This window comes from Neolamprologus multifasciatus, chromosome 15, assembly GCF_963576455.1.
Source record: "Neolamprologus multifasciatus chromosome 15, fNeoMul1.2, whole genome shotgun sequence".
NCBI lineage: Eukaryota > Metazoa > Chordata > Actinopteri > Cichliformes > Cichlidae > Neolamprologus > Neolamprologus multifasciatus.
Window position 1 is genome coordinate 21,176,979 of NC_140453.1, and position 15,181 is coordinate 21,192,159.

The following is a 15,181-nucleotide window of genomic DNA, read 5'->3' on the forward strand; positions in this document are numbered from 1 at the left end:
ACAAAAGCTCAACACTGCGCCCTAGCATCCTGGAGCACTTCTGTTGTCTTTTGTACGTGATTCTGAGTTTGTACGTGCTTCTGAGTTTTTACGTGTTTTGGAGTTTGTACGTGCTTCTGAGTTTTTACGTGTTTTGGAGTTTGTACTTGCTTCTGAGTTTTTACGTGTTTTGGAGTTTTTACGCGTTTTGGAGTTTGTACATGCTTAGGAGTTTGTACGTGTTTTGGAGTTTGTACATGCTTTGTCTCTAAGGGCCACCATAAATATACTTTATTTATTCACTCCACATAAAATGTAATAAATAAATCATATAATACAAAAAACAACTATTTACATTTAAAAGCTTTTTCCTTTTAAACAAATTTAACGTGAAACAACACAAAACACTGCAAACCACAACACGATTAAATATAAATTAAAATATTAAAACAAAAAGAAGATGCACATTCTCTGTCATATGGGCCTGCATGATTTCTGAATCCTTTATCATCTGTAACTGAAAATAGTGGATGATTACTATACCTTTCTAATGTGACGTTGTTGTCCCTGGCTCTCTTTCTCTCTGGCTCTGAGTGTAACTAACGCCCCTCCCCCCTCTGCTCAGCGTAAAGTACAGGCCGCGTGTGCGGAGTTTAGCGGAAAAAAGGGCGAGAGAGAGGGTGAGAGAAAGAAAAAAAAAAACCTCACGGCTCCCAATAAGGAGCCGGCTCGCGTCGTTCACTTCAAAGAGTCGGCTCTAAGAGCCATTTCGTTCGCGAACGACCCATCACTACTGCTGGCTTAGGTTAGCCCAACTGCCTTGTTGGTGTTAGCCTTCACTCCACAGCTGGTGTGTAGGCTGTCCACAAAGCGCTAATTTCAAATCTTCCTGTGCAGCGCTTTGCTTTGCGTTTTGGTATGGATATCAAACCAAAGTGAACAAAACAGAAATTTTCTGTTTGCCACTGTCTTCAGTGGTGCAGTTTCTCTTTGCATGATAGTGACCAGCAATGACGCGTGCCCCATTTGCCTGGGGATTGTCCAGGTTAGGAGAACGCTGACTGACCTGAAGTCTGTGTGCTTCGTCACCAGCTCCATCACTCTGGAACCCTGGAAAGATGGGTGACTTTGCGGAGAAAGTTCCAGAGGAGGCTAACAGTAACTGCATCTTGCATGCTAGCTACCGGTGGGAGCCCGGGCTGTTGCACCAGGGATCTTGGATTGGGAGAGTGTCGTTTTACAAGGTGGTGTCCACAGATGCTTCTCTAAGAGGGTGGGGAGTTCTGTCCGATGGCGCATCAGAGAAAGGGGTCTGGACACAGAGCTTCACAATGATGTAAGGCTGCTAGCTGTGTTCTTAGCTCAGGCATTTTTGTCCAGTTCTGAGGGGCCAACATTTCCTAGTCAGGATGGACAATTCAACAGTGGTCTCTTACATAAACAGGCAAGGAGGGAAACGCTCCCTTCCCCTGTTAAAGCTGTCTCGCTCTCTGCTATTATGGTGCAGTGTTCGATGTCTGTCTCTAAGAGCAACCCATGTTCCAGGCCATCTCAACCTGGGGCCAGATCTTCTCTCCAGACCTTCTCTCCATTCCAGTGAGGGAATGGAGGTTGCACCCCTTTGATATTGGCCCAGATACGGGATCTATTTGGCGAGGCAAGTAGATCTTTTTGCCTCCAGGGTGAACACTCACTACCCCATGTTCTTCTCCATAATCGACAGTGATTCACCCGTGGGCATAGATGCACTAGCACACCAATGGCCAGACGTGCTCCTCTATGCATTTCCCCAGTTGAAGTGATATCTCCAGTTCTTGATAGAGTGCATCAGCAGCACATCTCTCTGATTCTTGTTGCCTCCTGGTGGCCAACAAGGTCGTGGAATGCAGAGATAATCAGTCTGCTAGCAGCAAGTCCTTGGCAGCTTCCTCTCTGTGGGGACCTCCTCTCTCAGGCAAGAGGAGAAGTGATCATCTGCCCGGATCTATGGTGCCTTTATGGTTACCTACTTTGAGATCAAATTTGATAGCTAAGGGTCTGCCCCATGCGTAGTCCTGTAGAGGCTTTTATGAGTACAAATGGCGAGCTTTTGAGCAATGGTTTCAGGACGGGCACATTCCCCCAGTCCAGTGCTCTATTGCGGATGTTTTGACATTCCTGCAGGAGATTCTAGATACTGGCGGTCCAGTGTCTTTTTATGGGACTTGTGTTTGGTGCTGGAGGCCATTTGTGCCTCCCTTGAGTCAGTGGATATAAAATGTATTTCATATAAAACTGCATTGTTTTTCACTTTGGCTTCTGCAAAGTAAGTGGGTGACCTTCATGCTTTGTCTGTGCACCTAGTTGGGCATCACCGCACACTTTTTTTCCCCGGTTCAATCGTTTGGACGTTACAGCCCCTTCGGTGGCTCATGCTGTCCTTTCAGCTGGGTCTACCAGGCACTAAGGTGGTGGTGGTCCAACTCCAGTTTGATGGATACTCTGCAGGGCGTGTATATATGCCCCATACTATATGTGTTGTAACATGTGAATCGACTGAAAAGGAACAAACAGTTATGTGTATAACTTTTGTTCCCTGAAGGAGAGGAACGAGTTACAACACAAGGTTGCCTCACTGCGCAGCTTGGCTCGATGAAGACCGGCTATCGAACTGAGAGAAGAGGCTGAGAGAAGGGGGTATATGTGCAGGCGGGGCCATACACATATCATCACAGGAAATCAGCCTTAAAGGCGTGAATAGAGGTTTCTTCAGCCAGGACATGCTGGAAAGCAATATCTCATTCTATATGTGTGTGTGCCTTATTCCTCAACTTCAACAGAAATTATACACATAACTGTTCATTTTGTGTTGTTTTAGAATTTTGGATTTTTGGGTTAACATATCAGAGTTTTGGTTTATCTTTAGTTGGTTTTTTTGGGGTTTTTTTACAGTATATTGCAAGTTTCAGTGCTTGATAAACGACTGAGTCTGGTTCCTGTTTGGATTTCTTTGTCATTCCTGTAATGACTTTTCTGTAGTATTAAGTTTAGTTTTTTCTTCAATTTTTTTTTCTTTTATTATCAGCTCGTTTCTCACTACTTCCCTCTCTATCGTGCAGTATTAGTTCCTTTGCCCTCCTCTGCCCTGTTAGTCTTCAGTGAATCCATATTTTTCTCTGTCTGGAATGTACACAGCCTTTTCATCTCAATCACTTAATATATTTACTTGTCTTGTTAATAATTGGTCTTTGTCATTAGCTTCTATTTCATTAGAAATTAGAGATTAGAACTGTGTTCATCGTCTACAAGCTGCAGTTCCATCACAGCTTTGCAGATGGATGCCCGTGGGAGACGAGAAGCTTTGCACTTATCTGAAGCCTGAGCTGTAAAGTCTGCAAGAATAATTCAGTGTTTTCTCTCTTCAAACCCTCTTTTTCATCCGTTTCCATTGGTAACTTTTGATGTTTCCTCCCACAAGTCATTAAAGCGGGAGAAACGATGGGAGGAGGGTATGAGCTGCATGCTGCTGGTTTGCTGTCTAATGAGCTGTTCCTCATTGGGAGTTGAAATTTAGGAGTACACGTGAGGTGTTTTTAAAAAAAAAAAAGAGGAAAAAAAAGCATCAAACTGATTCGTTGTGCATAGATGCATTTCTGGTAATGTTCAAAATATGTTAAAAAATGTCCCACAAATAATCACGAGTCAAGTTGAAAGGCTTTTGACTTCAAATGTTGTAACTAGATATAGCTGCAGTGATGGATTTGGGTTTTCTTTAGTAGAACTGTACTTCATCTTTTACTCTGCCATGTTAGACCTAAAATATTTGAACACCACAAGAAATGAAGGTCAGTGGTTACTTATTTTATGGGCTTAATCTCACCTGAGTCCTTTCTTGGAGGCCTCCCTCTCATACTCCTCTTGGAGCATGGAGAGTTTATTGGGGATATACTCTTTACAGATACGTATGGCATCACTCCACATGTCTGCATCCTGAATTTAAAACAGACACAAAATAAATTAAATAACTGACTATCAGGCAGATTGTCAACATCTGAAAAATGAAAATGAATCCTGCAATTTTAGACATTTTTCACTAAATTGCAAAAAATTCTACAAATACTTTCTCGTCTTTTGTGAGGCTTGTGGAGCTAACTTAGCCAAAAACTACAAAAAATATCTCTTAACTTCCTCTACTCTTGAATGTCTTAGACAAAGTAATTCTCCATCAAGACTTCTGAGTTTCAGTCAGGTTTCAGGCCAACCACAGAACAGAGTCAGCCCTGCCAAAGTATACAATGATCTGCTCCTGTAGGTGACTCTGGGAACTGTGCAATCTTCAGTGCTGCATTTAAAACCACTGACCACAACAACCTCCTACAACGCATGCACTTCAGTGCTGGTATAAGTGGCAGATGACTACACTGGTTCACTTTATACCTAAAAAATAGATCTTCTCCTACATTACTGGAAACTATTCTTCTTCAACAGTAACAATTTCCTGTGGGGTACCTCAGGGCTCCATTTTAGGTCCCGTCCTATTCTCTCTACACATGCTTACTTGGGGTCGAATAATCAGTAAACATAATATAATTTTTTGCTCCTAAGCTGACAACATGGAACTATATCTCCCCCTCAATCCCAACAAGTCCAGGCTGAATAGCATCATCAAATGCCTTGTGGACATTAAGAACTGGATGGCACAAAACATCATTCAGCTGAATGAGGATAAAACAGAAATTTTCTTTTTTGGCTCTGCCAATTCCTTTGTAAGTTTTTCTGATCAACTTGGAAATCTGTCCACTTATGTAAACCCTTAGGCCAAAACTCTTAGTGTGATATGTGACTCTGGCTTTAGGTTTAACAAGCAAATTAACTCAGTGGTTAAAACAGCTTTTTTCATCTCTGTTCCATATCAAAAGGTTTTCCTTTCTGTGAGAGATTGCAAAATTGTGTTCATGCTCGCATTTTCTCTTGTCTGGTGCTGGTAGGCTGTCCACAGGTATCTAAAAGAGAGGTCATATTACACATGTTTTAGCATCTCTCCACTGGATGCCAGTGAGGGTCGGAATCAGTTTCAAGATACTCCTGTTTGTATACAAGCCATTCGTGGTTTGTCTCCACATCTATGACCTCTTACACCCCTATTAATCTTCCATGTCCCTCCAGTCAGCTGATCGGAATGCTTCTGACTGTCCCTAGCGCTAGATTTAACCTCCGAGGAGACTGGGCCTTCTGTGTGTTTGCCCCCAAACTTTGGAACAACTTTTCCCTCACATTCAAATCTGCTCCCTCTATTCGATCCTTTAAAACTAGACTTTTTACTCACTGATATTTGAGTGTGTCATTGGTCTTTGTATTTCCTGTGCTGTTTTCGGCCATGATTCTATCTGTTTATCACCCACTAATATCTATTTGTTTCTTATTTCTTTATTTATTTCTATTCCCTTGTCTTTTTATCCACTCTATCTTTTGCACAGCAAGTTTTGGGTAGTGTATTTTTAAAAATGTGCTTTATAAATAAATTTGAGGTGGAGTTACCTTGTAGTATTTAACAGCTAGTTCAGGTCTCTGTGCTTGGAGCAGGAAGGCCTCAGCCTTCTTGAAATCATTCTCTTTAAAGCAGAACTTGGCTTGGCCAACCAGAACCTCAGACAGGCTCTCTGGATCGTGGCCCTCAGCCACCCGCTGTGCATTGGCCCAGTCCTGGTTGTGGACATACCTGGAAGAGTTCACACACAAATACACACAGGAAATAAAATCCAAAAATAATCTGTTTTAAGATTAACGGAAAAGATTTTTAAAATGTTTTTCATCAAGTACCAGAAAGGGGACTTTGAATAAGTTCAGGTTCATAGAAATTTACTTAAAGCTGTGGCTACCTGGGAGGCTGGACATTAATTTCAAGACATATCTTCTTTCAGTGGCTTAGGCAAGTAATGGCACTTCTCAAACTTAAAGCTCAAATCTCTACACACTTTTGTGAAACTGCTTTTACCTCTCTGAGGACGAAGTCATAACCCTACCCCAATCCTATATCTTGGAGGGGAAAAAAATGAAAAAAGTTAATTATTTTTGATGTGTCTGTTAGAATCACTATTCCCCTTCTTCCATGCCTACTATCCTTGAAAGAGAAATTAAAAACAAAGATGATATTTTCTTTGCCTAGGGTTAGTGTTAACATTAGTGTTAGCATTGGGGTTGTCACTGATCATGGGTTACTCTCCATCATTCATGAATACTCACACACTCCCCAATTTGAATATTACCTAAAATTACTTAAGCCTGTACGTACAAGAATCCTTGCTGCGCAGTGCTGTGTGGCTGGCTGTGGTGTAACTTCACTATGTCTATTTTTAGAAAGCTATACATAATTAGTATTTCTACTGCTGATTGCTATGCAGGCTGATTCCTCAGTTAACTTTCTGCTAACACTTTAGATTAGGTTTTAATTATCTTGCTATAAACATGCTTATTAGTAGCCTGTTTACTCTTTATTAGTCATTGCAAACCGCTTACTAATGACTTGGGCTGCATGGTCCTATTATACCCTTATCAGACATTTAATTAAGAGCTAATTAATGGTTAATATATGTAGCGTAATTTAAAGTATTACCAACCTATCAAATTATTTTGATGAGGCTTGGTTGTTTAGTTCAATTATGGAAGAAAGAACCCCTTAAAAGAGATATGTGATTAGTGAAACTAATCACATTTGGACTTTTTTTTTAACGACACGAGAAAGTTTAAAAATTAAAGTATTCAAATAATTATATTAACCAAAATTGTCCTTAAACATTAAGCTTCAAACTGAGCCTGAAACTGATATAAATCTGCTCCTCACTGATGCTGATCAGCTGGCAGTAATGATGGGCACAACATCATCACCTCCAATACTCACATCAACACAGCTTCTTTGGGTTTTCCTGCTTTGATGAACTCTACCTCGGCTTCAGTGAACTTCCCCTGTAAGATGAAGCCGTGAAAAAATTCAGGATTAACACGACTTAATGTGTGCAGCATGCAGTGAGTTCAAGATTCTCAGTAACAGAAATTACGAACAATAACTCAGTGAGTTAGTTCACAGAAACAGTAGCAGCAGGTTTATTGTTATTCTCATATGAGCTGACTATGCTGGGCAATAAAAAGAAAAAAAATCACATATTGATGTGCTTGGTCTGGTTAAATAAAGAAGACAGAGAATAAATTTGGCATGAAGCAGTTTTGTAGGAGGAAAACTGAAAAGTCTTTATGTGGGTAGTTGTAGCAATTTTTTTGAAAGTGTATAGAAAGAGCAGAGGACTGACTGTGTGGTAAAACTGATGGATTTACCTCATCTTCCAGGTACAGTGCATGCTTGAGGTGGATCTCAGGAATCTTCTCCTTACATGCAAGGCGCGCCAAGTCAAAGGCAAAGTCAAATGAGCTGGAGAGAACATGAAGACAGTCCCTATTTATGTCACATATAAGAGATCTGGCACTCGAAGGACTTTGAGTAGAAATCTATGAGATAAGTGTGTATGCAGGGGCAGGGATAGCTCAGTAGGTAGAGTGGTTGCCCCACGATTGGAAGGTCGGGGGTTCGATTCCCTTGAACAGCTACCCTGAGGTACCCTCCCCACACGCGCCTAATGGCTGCCCACTGCTTCACTGAGTGAATGGGTTAAATGCAGAGAGGAATTTCCCCATGGGGATCAATACACACTATGCATGTGTAAACCTCTAATTGATATCATAGTAGGTAATTAGAAATGTGGATTTGACTGAGGATACATGGACTTTTTGTCCCTGTGACCACAAAAGTCAAATATATAGCTTTCTCCCCATTAATTTATACACGGTCTGGGAATTAAAAGCACAAATAACTTTCAAAGATGGTTACTAAGTGACCTTGCTCATTTCCTTTTTAGGAAGGCAACAATTGATCAAGTTTTACCGTTAGGATTTCCTTTCACACAGTACAACAGATAAAAGATTCTGAATGAGTGTCAAACTTGTTTTAAAGCTCTGCAAAAGGTTTATCATATTTTAAGCAAATAAAATGAAACTCAGTATGTGAGTAAATTGAACTTAAATAATTATTTGGGTCTTTGTGTTGTGATAATGCTCACAATTTATTTGAAGCAGACTTGATGGCGTACTCCAGCAGGCCAAACTTGTTTAGCAGCTTAACAGCTGCCTCTCCTCCCAGACTCCGGGCCCACAGGTAGGCCACCTGCTTCTGCGCATCAGCACCTCCGTGGCTTTTTGCCACCTGACGAACACACAAACACATTAAAAAAAATCATTACACCAGGCCTTCACTCCTGTGGCTCCCTAACCCCCTTACAACACTTAATCCCGGGGAGAAACATTTGAAAGAAGCTATAAAGCTGTGGTGCATTCCCAACGTAACTACAGCAATAAACAGAGAGCCACACACCTGTAACAATGCTGTGGACATGAAACCCAGTAACAACAAGTCAAGCCGTCCTATTCTGTATTTAGCATCAGGAATAAACATTATAATATATGCAATCTACAGTATATGCTTTAACCTAAAACAATTACAACAACAGATAACAGCTGATATAAGCAGAGTGTGAGGTGTAAACATTTGCTGCGTGGGACGAGGTTCTAGACTTTACTGCTCCCTGCCATATCTTATAAATGTAATGAGATTAAACACAAGTGAACAAAACAAAACAGATGTGGCGTTTGTACCCTGTACGCATCCTCCCACATATCATTGACACTGTACATGTGGACCGCAGCCTTCCACTCTTCAGCCTCCATGAAGTGGTATTCCGCCTCCGAGAACCTCGATTCAGCCTCCAGCTCCTGCAAACAGCACATTTATCATCACCGTCACTTACCATAACTTATGTATCACATACCGGCAGGCTCAACCATACCACACAGCCCATTAAGGGTCGCTGAATTAGAGCTAGAATAGAATGTAGAGGAAGAATTAATGCCCCAAAGTTTGTGACACTGTGAAAAAAAAAAGTTGCTAAAATTAGAAAATTGGTCCCAAAAATGAACAGATTCAGTAATGGAAAAGAAATCTAGAGCTCAGAGACTCAGTTTGAAAGCGATTATGTCGGGACATGATTAAAAGACTTTAAAATTTGTCGAGTATGGTCTGAGTCTGTACAGTGATCTGTTGAACTTCACAAATCAGGAAAATGTTGAATAAATTATTGTTTGAGTTTAAACTCCTGCAAGGCATTTCTCCCAAGACAGCTGGACAGCTACAAACATTAGAAACAGAGAGTGGTCTCAGACACAGACCTCCCAATAAAAACCTCACACGGCTCTAGAACTGCAGCAATTTCTGGGCCCGTGAGAGCTCTTCTGATGAGAAGCCACAACCAGTCGTGCCTGCGTAAATGCTGAGCTGTGAAGTAATGACATGAACCAAAGCACAACCCTTCTCTCACTTTTAAACTGGTTTCAGATGAGCAGGAAGAATCTGATGACATTATTTTTGTTTCTCACATTCTTGGAGTTATGTTCCTCATCTCCAAGTAATTAAACAAGAAAAATAAGCAGATGAACTGCCACAAAAAACTTTGCTTTACAGTATAAACACTGTCACTGCAGTTTAATCCTATTTATCTTTCATAGCACTGAACGAGAGAACAAATTATACCTGTCTTAAAGTCCTGCATTAGTGCTATGGTACTTTCAGTGCATGAACCAGTACAATAAGCAGAAAAAAGGCAGCTTTTAGTTTCTGTGCTCTAACTGTTGGAGTAACTGAGAGCAGCTAGAAGTAAAGCTACTACTTCACCCAGGATTTTAAATAATTATAGACAGTTTTTATGTGACTGTATTTAGTTATTCTGTTGCATTATTTTATTTTATTTGGCTGTTTTATTACATAAACAAAGATTTCTGTTTACTTTATTTACTACTTTTATTTGATTCATTTCTATTTAGTGTGCTCATATTATTCAGTCTGTTCAACATTATTTTATGTTATCTTATTAAACTATTCCTTATTTCTGTCATTTATTCATATGGTGACAAAGTTGGATGCTCATATAGAAGAATACCAACATTGTAGTTCCTCTTGCAGCCACTTGAAGCTGGCTCGAAAAGCTTAAAGAGGAAATAAGCATGTTTACAGTCTGGTACAAAACAAAGGTTTTAGCATGCATCCATTTGCAAATCTATAGATGCATGAGGCAATTTGCAAATATGTGTGAAGAGAGTTGTTTTACACAGTTAGCCCGCCCATCCCCCGAACTCAGGCTCGGTTCGGGTCACAGTGAGATTTATTTGATTGTAAGATGTTAAATCTGTAGGGCTTAACTCTAGGAGTAAAAACACTGTCGTTAGATTATCACTGCAGTATGGTGTGTACCTTGGCTAGGTGGACATGGGTCTCAGTCAGCAGGTCAGGGTGATGTTTGGCTACCAAACGAATGACATCGTCAAACATCCGGTTCTTCTTGTACATGGTGATGGCAAGGTCAGGCTGCTTCACTGTAGCAAACAGCCTGCATGTGTAAAAGGGGAAAGAGGGCTTTTTAAAATACTTCAGGTCTAAAATACTACACCCAGAGTTTCTCTCCTGCTGTTTTCAAGGTCAGAGATTAACTCAAATGGTGTCATGGTAGTTTGTCTCCCACCAGCTCGACTCCAGCAGACAATGACGTGACAAATTCGTGTAAATCTGGAGATTTGTATTTACCTCTCAGCCTCCTTGAACTTCCCATCTCTCTCCAGCTCCTGAGCTCTGCTGATGTACAGAGCCATAACCTCCTCCTCCGTCATACACTTCACTGCCAGCTTTATAAGAAAAAGAATATTAAAAACACGGCCTTAAATATTACATTTCTTAATTAATCCCACATTAGCTTCTTAACTATCTATTCCAGGAAGATTTTCTTTAAAAGGACTCTAGAAAACACAGAATATTTAAAACTATGCTGTAATGTGTCCGTGCTGACCTTGTGAGCCTCCTCCCAATGCCCTGCTGCGGTGTACATCTCTACGGCATCTTTAATGTGACCTCCTTTCACAAAAAGCTGTTCTGCCATCTACAGGTCAATAAAAAAAATTAAAAAAAAACACACAGAAAATACAGAATGTCACATTAAAAAAAATTATATATTACATTACTAATCCAGAGCCCATTCTGAGAGTTTAATCCAGGTTATTTTTGCAGCTGAAATCTGCATATTCCCCACTAACCTAATCATAAAGTTACCATTTTCAAAATGGGACAGCTTTAAGGATACTCTCATTGAATATATGTGTGTGGGCATGCCTGCCAGTGCAAAACAAGCAGATTGTGGGTTCAGCTAAACAACATGAGTGATATATTAAAGTCATCTGTCACAAAGGCAATAATAAAATCTTGCCCAGCTATCTTGGTAAGAAACTGTTTGAGGTTTAGCGAATCACAGTCATTAAATTTTCTAAGTTAGAACTTTTTGGCTGGCTCTTTTTTTTTCTCCAAACCTCTTCAAAGACCTGTTTAAGGATAAAACTTGGTTTTAGGTGATTATATTAGAGTGTTAACTAGCCATCCAGAGCCTGTCGGAGAAAAAGCAATTGGCGCAGAGTAGATCACTTCCAGCGTGGATGCATCTTTAAGGTTAGGGTATGGAGCTTACTGATGTTGGCTTATTTTTGGGATAAGAGGCTTTGGAGTGCGTTAATGTCAATCACAAAGAAACCTGTGTGTGTGAGTCCCCTCCCCCTACACACAGAGTGGATCAGGCAGCAGTTACTACAAATGTTTATATTCCTCTCTGTATTTAATTATTAGTTATTATTAATCACCGGCTCTTCCACAGCGTGACTTTGTCCCGTCTTTCTCCCCTCACCTCCAAAGCGGCAGATGAGCTTGCTCATAGGGAGTCATATGATTGTTGTGCTTTTCTCTGTATTATTCTGGGGTCTTTACCTTACAGTATAAAGCATCTTGAGGCAACTGTTGTTGTGATTTGGTGCTATAGAAATAAAATTGAATTGCATTTTAAAAAAATGTCGGGGGAACACTAGTAACAGAGAAAGCATGTAGCCAAAATATGTGAAACTCTCATCTAAATGACCTAAAACTTAGCAGTGCACTTTGTTTGGGTTCTCTGCAATAACACCACCAAGTTGGAACCAGACTAGGACAGATGGTATATGACATGTTTGTATTTATTTGTTTTGTTGCATCTCTGCATGTTTTTGTTTATTATATCGTTTTATGTGATCTGTCCAGAGACTGTGGATGTGAATTAGGAGTATAGATAAAATCTGCCGTGTTTACATCTCATATTTTCTTACACTGCTGTCCATTAACGTGCGCTGCCCCTGTTAAATAAAGACAAGACTGGAAACTTTGAATGAATACATCAAACTATGAAAAAACTAAACTTAATTTTAATTCAGATTGCAGAGGCCTTACTTTCGTTGTTCATACCTGAGGCGGTGAGAATAAAAGTGATGTATGCAGAGACTTGCACAGAGTTCACCACACTCCAAAGGCTGCTTATTTATCTGCACTAGCTAAGGATATGCAATTTGTGAAACCAAATTCTAATTATACTTATTCTGGTGGTAGACTTTTTCAATGTTGCAACTCGTGAGTTTGGTTGTAAACAAATACTGATCTAGAAAGGCTCGTGTAGGACTGTACCATTACATGAAACACGTAATTACAACAGTGTAATATCAGACCTATTGAATAACACTGTTATTTTTTTGTTGTTGTTGTAAACTCTGCTGCTGGTTGCCAGTTTATGTTGTGTCCGGTGATCTGACTCTTAACACACAGTCGAGACTAAGAGAATGAATAAAGCAATTAAAATTTTATAGCATTTTAGAAATTATAATATATAATACCATAAAGATCAGTGTTATTTCTTGCCCTGTTGTGTAACAGTTAATGAAAAAAATCCCGCTACTTTACAGTGAACTGACTTTTGCTACATAAAGCCAGATACTCATAGAATCAATCTGTAATAAAAGTCGTTTCAGTACAACAAACAGATGAGCTGGTTGTTTGCCATTCTGATTAAAAAGTGTTTAGTCACTGTTTTTCCAGGATACTTTCTCTATAGCTACAGCAGGTGCGTGCGCTTCATTGTTTATAGCTTGCACTGAATTTCACTTTCCTGCAACAACTACCCCCCAACTTGGAGAGCAAAGAGCTTGTTATCTTAATTACTTTCTGTGAATATGCCCATGGAGCAATCTGACTGAAATAGGCTGCTATTTTCAGAGCCTGGCAGTCTGTGGAGGCCGTTTGGCTCAGCTGAGCTCATCAGAATAAGCACAGCACACTGCGCTTCGCCACCATCATCTCGCTTCCTTTTCTTTGTATTCGTACCAGATTGCTCTCGTTATCATTTTCTTTTCAACAGTCGTGTTTTTTGTGGTATTGGGGCAACTTTTAAAAGTATTGTTACAACTACCAAACTTGTCCTTATTGCCAAAGCACCCTGGAGCAAAGATGGGTTACAGTGTCCACAGAGACTGCAGTAAAGTGAAAACTGGCCACCGTGCATGTGTGTGGGTGTATGTACGTGTCCACATGAGATGAGTGGAAATTAACTGCCAGTGGCAAAATGTCACAGCCTCCTTCATTTAGCCAAGCCTGTACAGTATTTGTATGAGGTACATATATAACACAAGTGAAAGTGTAACACTGAGTCAGTTCAAAGTATGTAACCAGCACAAATATTTAAAAATGCAGTTTTCTGTTTACACGCATTTGAAACGATCTGTAGTCGTGTTTTGCTTTCTTTTTGTTCCATTGTTCACCCGTTTCTTACTTTGCCATCTGTCTACTGCTGTGTAGAGCAGATTTATCTTTTTCAGTTAAAACACCTTCCCAGTGCTATCCCCCGAGCAAAACCTTGTTGAAATGACATTGAAAAGATGACTTTTCCAGACGTCTGAACAATGTTGATATTTGGTTGTAAAGTGAAAGGTGAACATGTTTCACTTTTTAGCCAACTTTTCCTGGCAGTTCTGCTGTTATCCTGGAGGCGCTCCGGAGGAGATGCCGGGGTTTCAGAGCTGGAGCTTAATGGAGAGCTGTGAGGAGGAAATATGAACTGTGTGTTCAGCTATCATCGCGGAGAATGTGAGATTTTTGGATAATCAGATGGGCGAGTTTTGCTGAACTGTCTTTTAGTTCCAGTGAATGGAACTCAATGTTTCAGCATACCAAGATATTTGGAAAATTTCATGCTCCCAGATTTTGGGAAACAGTTTGGGGATGCCCACTTCCTGTTTCAACATGACTGTGCACCACTGCACAAATCAAGGTACCTAAAGATATGGACGAACGTGTTTGTCATGGAAGAACTTGGAAGACTGGCCTGCATGGTTTCCTCTCCTCAACCCAAGAGAAACACCTTTGGGATGAATTAGACACAAGACTGTAAACCAGGCCTTCTTGCCAAACATCAGTAAGTGACCCCACAAATGTATTTATGGAAGAAAGGTCAAAAAGTCCCTTAAACACACTTCTAAACTTAATGAAAAGTCTTCCCAGAGGAGGTGGAGTTGTTATAGCTGCAAAGGGTGGGCTGACATCTTATTGAACCCTATGGATTAAGATTGGGATGTGTGAAAGCAGACAAGCATGTAAGTGCTACAAAAATGCATAAAAAATATATTTAAACCTCAGTTCATCATTTATATCAGGAAAATAATAGTTTATATCAGACATTTTTAAAAAGTTATATTTACATCTGCAGCTCATTTTCATCTTACCCTTAAACATTCCCACAATTTAACAAAAGTCCAACATATAATCTATTATACAATAAAGACAAAAACTTGAAAACATGTTGTGGCTATACCTTCACCTGTTTTTGTTTTTCATTTAGGTTTTCCTCTTTACCTCCTACCTCAGTCCTCCTGTCTCTCACCTCATAGTCCTGCATGGAGGCGTAGTGTTGAGCTATCTTCACATAGTATTTTGCTGATGACGAATCTTCTTGTAACTCCAGGATGTGGACTGCTTTCTTCCACTGGCGAGCTGCGATGGCTGCCTCGATCGCTTTAAGAGAACAACTGCACGGAAGACAATATGAACAAGTTACTGTGCTTGTGCACCCTTAATTGTTCAGATAGCAAGAGTGAGCATTAAAATGCAGATTGTGTTGGTAATACTAGTTGCATTTTTAAACTATTCTGCAGAGAGAGAACTTATAGTTAGCTTATAGCTATCTGAAATAGTGCCTGAAACTTTACTAACTGTATTTAAAAGTAGTATTTTTAATGT

General features: G+C 40.1%; 1 protein-coding gene across 1 annotated transcript in view; it reads right to left on the minus strand.

Annotated features, from left to right (window-relative positions):
* ift172 (intraflagellar transport 172) overlaps positions 1–15,181 on the minus strand; it is a 55,685-nt gene that overhangs the window by 16,566 nt on the left and 23,938 nt on the right. Inside the window, exons 25-34 of the mRNA XM_085131940.1 lie at positions 14,826–14,970; positions 10,896–10,985; positions 10,637–10,734; positions 10,307–10,442; positions 8,659–8,775; positions 8,067–8,209; positions 7,288–7,381; positions 6,857–6,921; positions 5,497–5,677; positions 3,839–3,948 (exon numbers count right to left, since the gene is read on the minus strand). Coding sequence (XP_084988066.1) covers positions 3,839–3,948; positions 5,497–5,677; positions 6,857–6,921; positions 7,288–7,381; positions 8,067–8,209; positions 8,659–8,775; positions 10,307–10,442; positions 10,637–10,734; positions 10,896–10,985; positions 14,826–14,970 — 1,179 coding nt within the window. The remainder of the gene's footprint in view (positions 1–3,838; positions 3,949–5,496; positions 5,678–6,856; positions 6,922–7,287; positions 7,382–8,066; positions 8,210–8,658; positions 8,776–10,306; positions 10,443–10,636; positions 10,735–10,895; positions 10,986–14,825; positions 14,971–15,181) is intronic.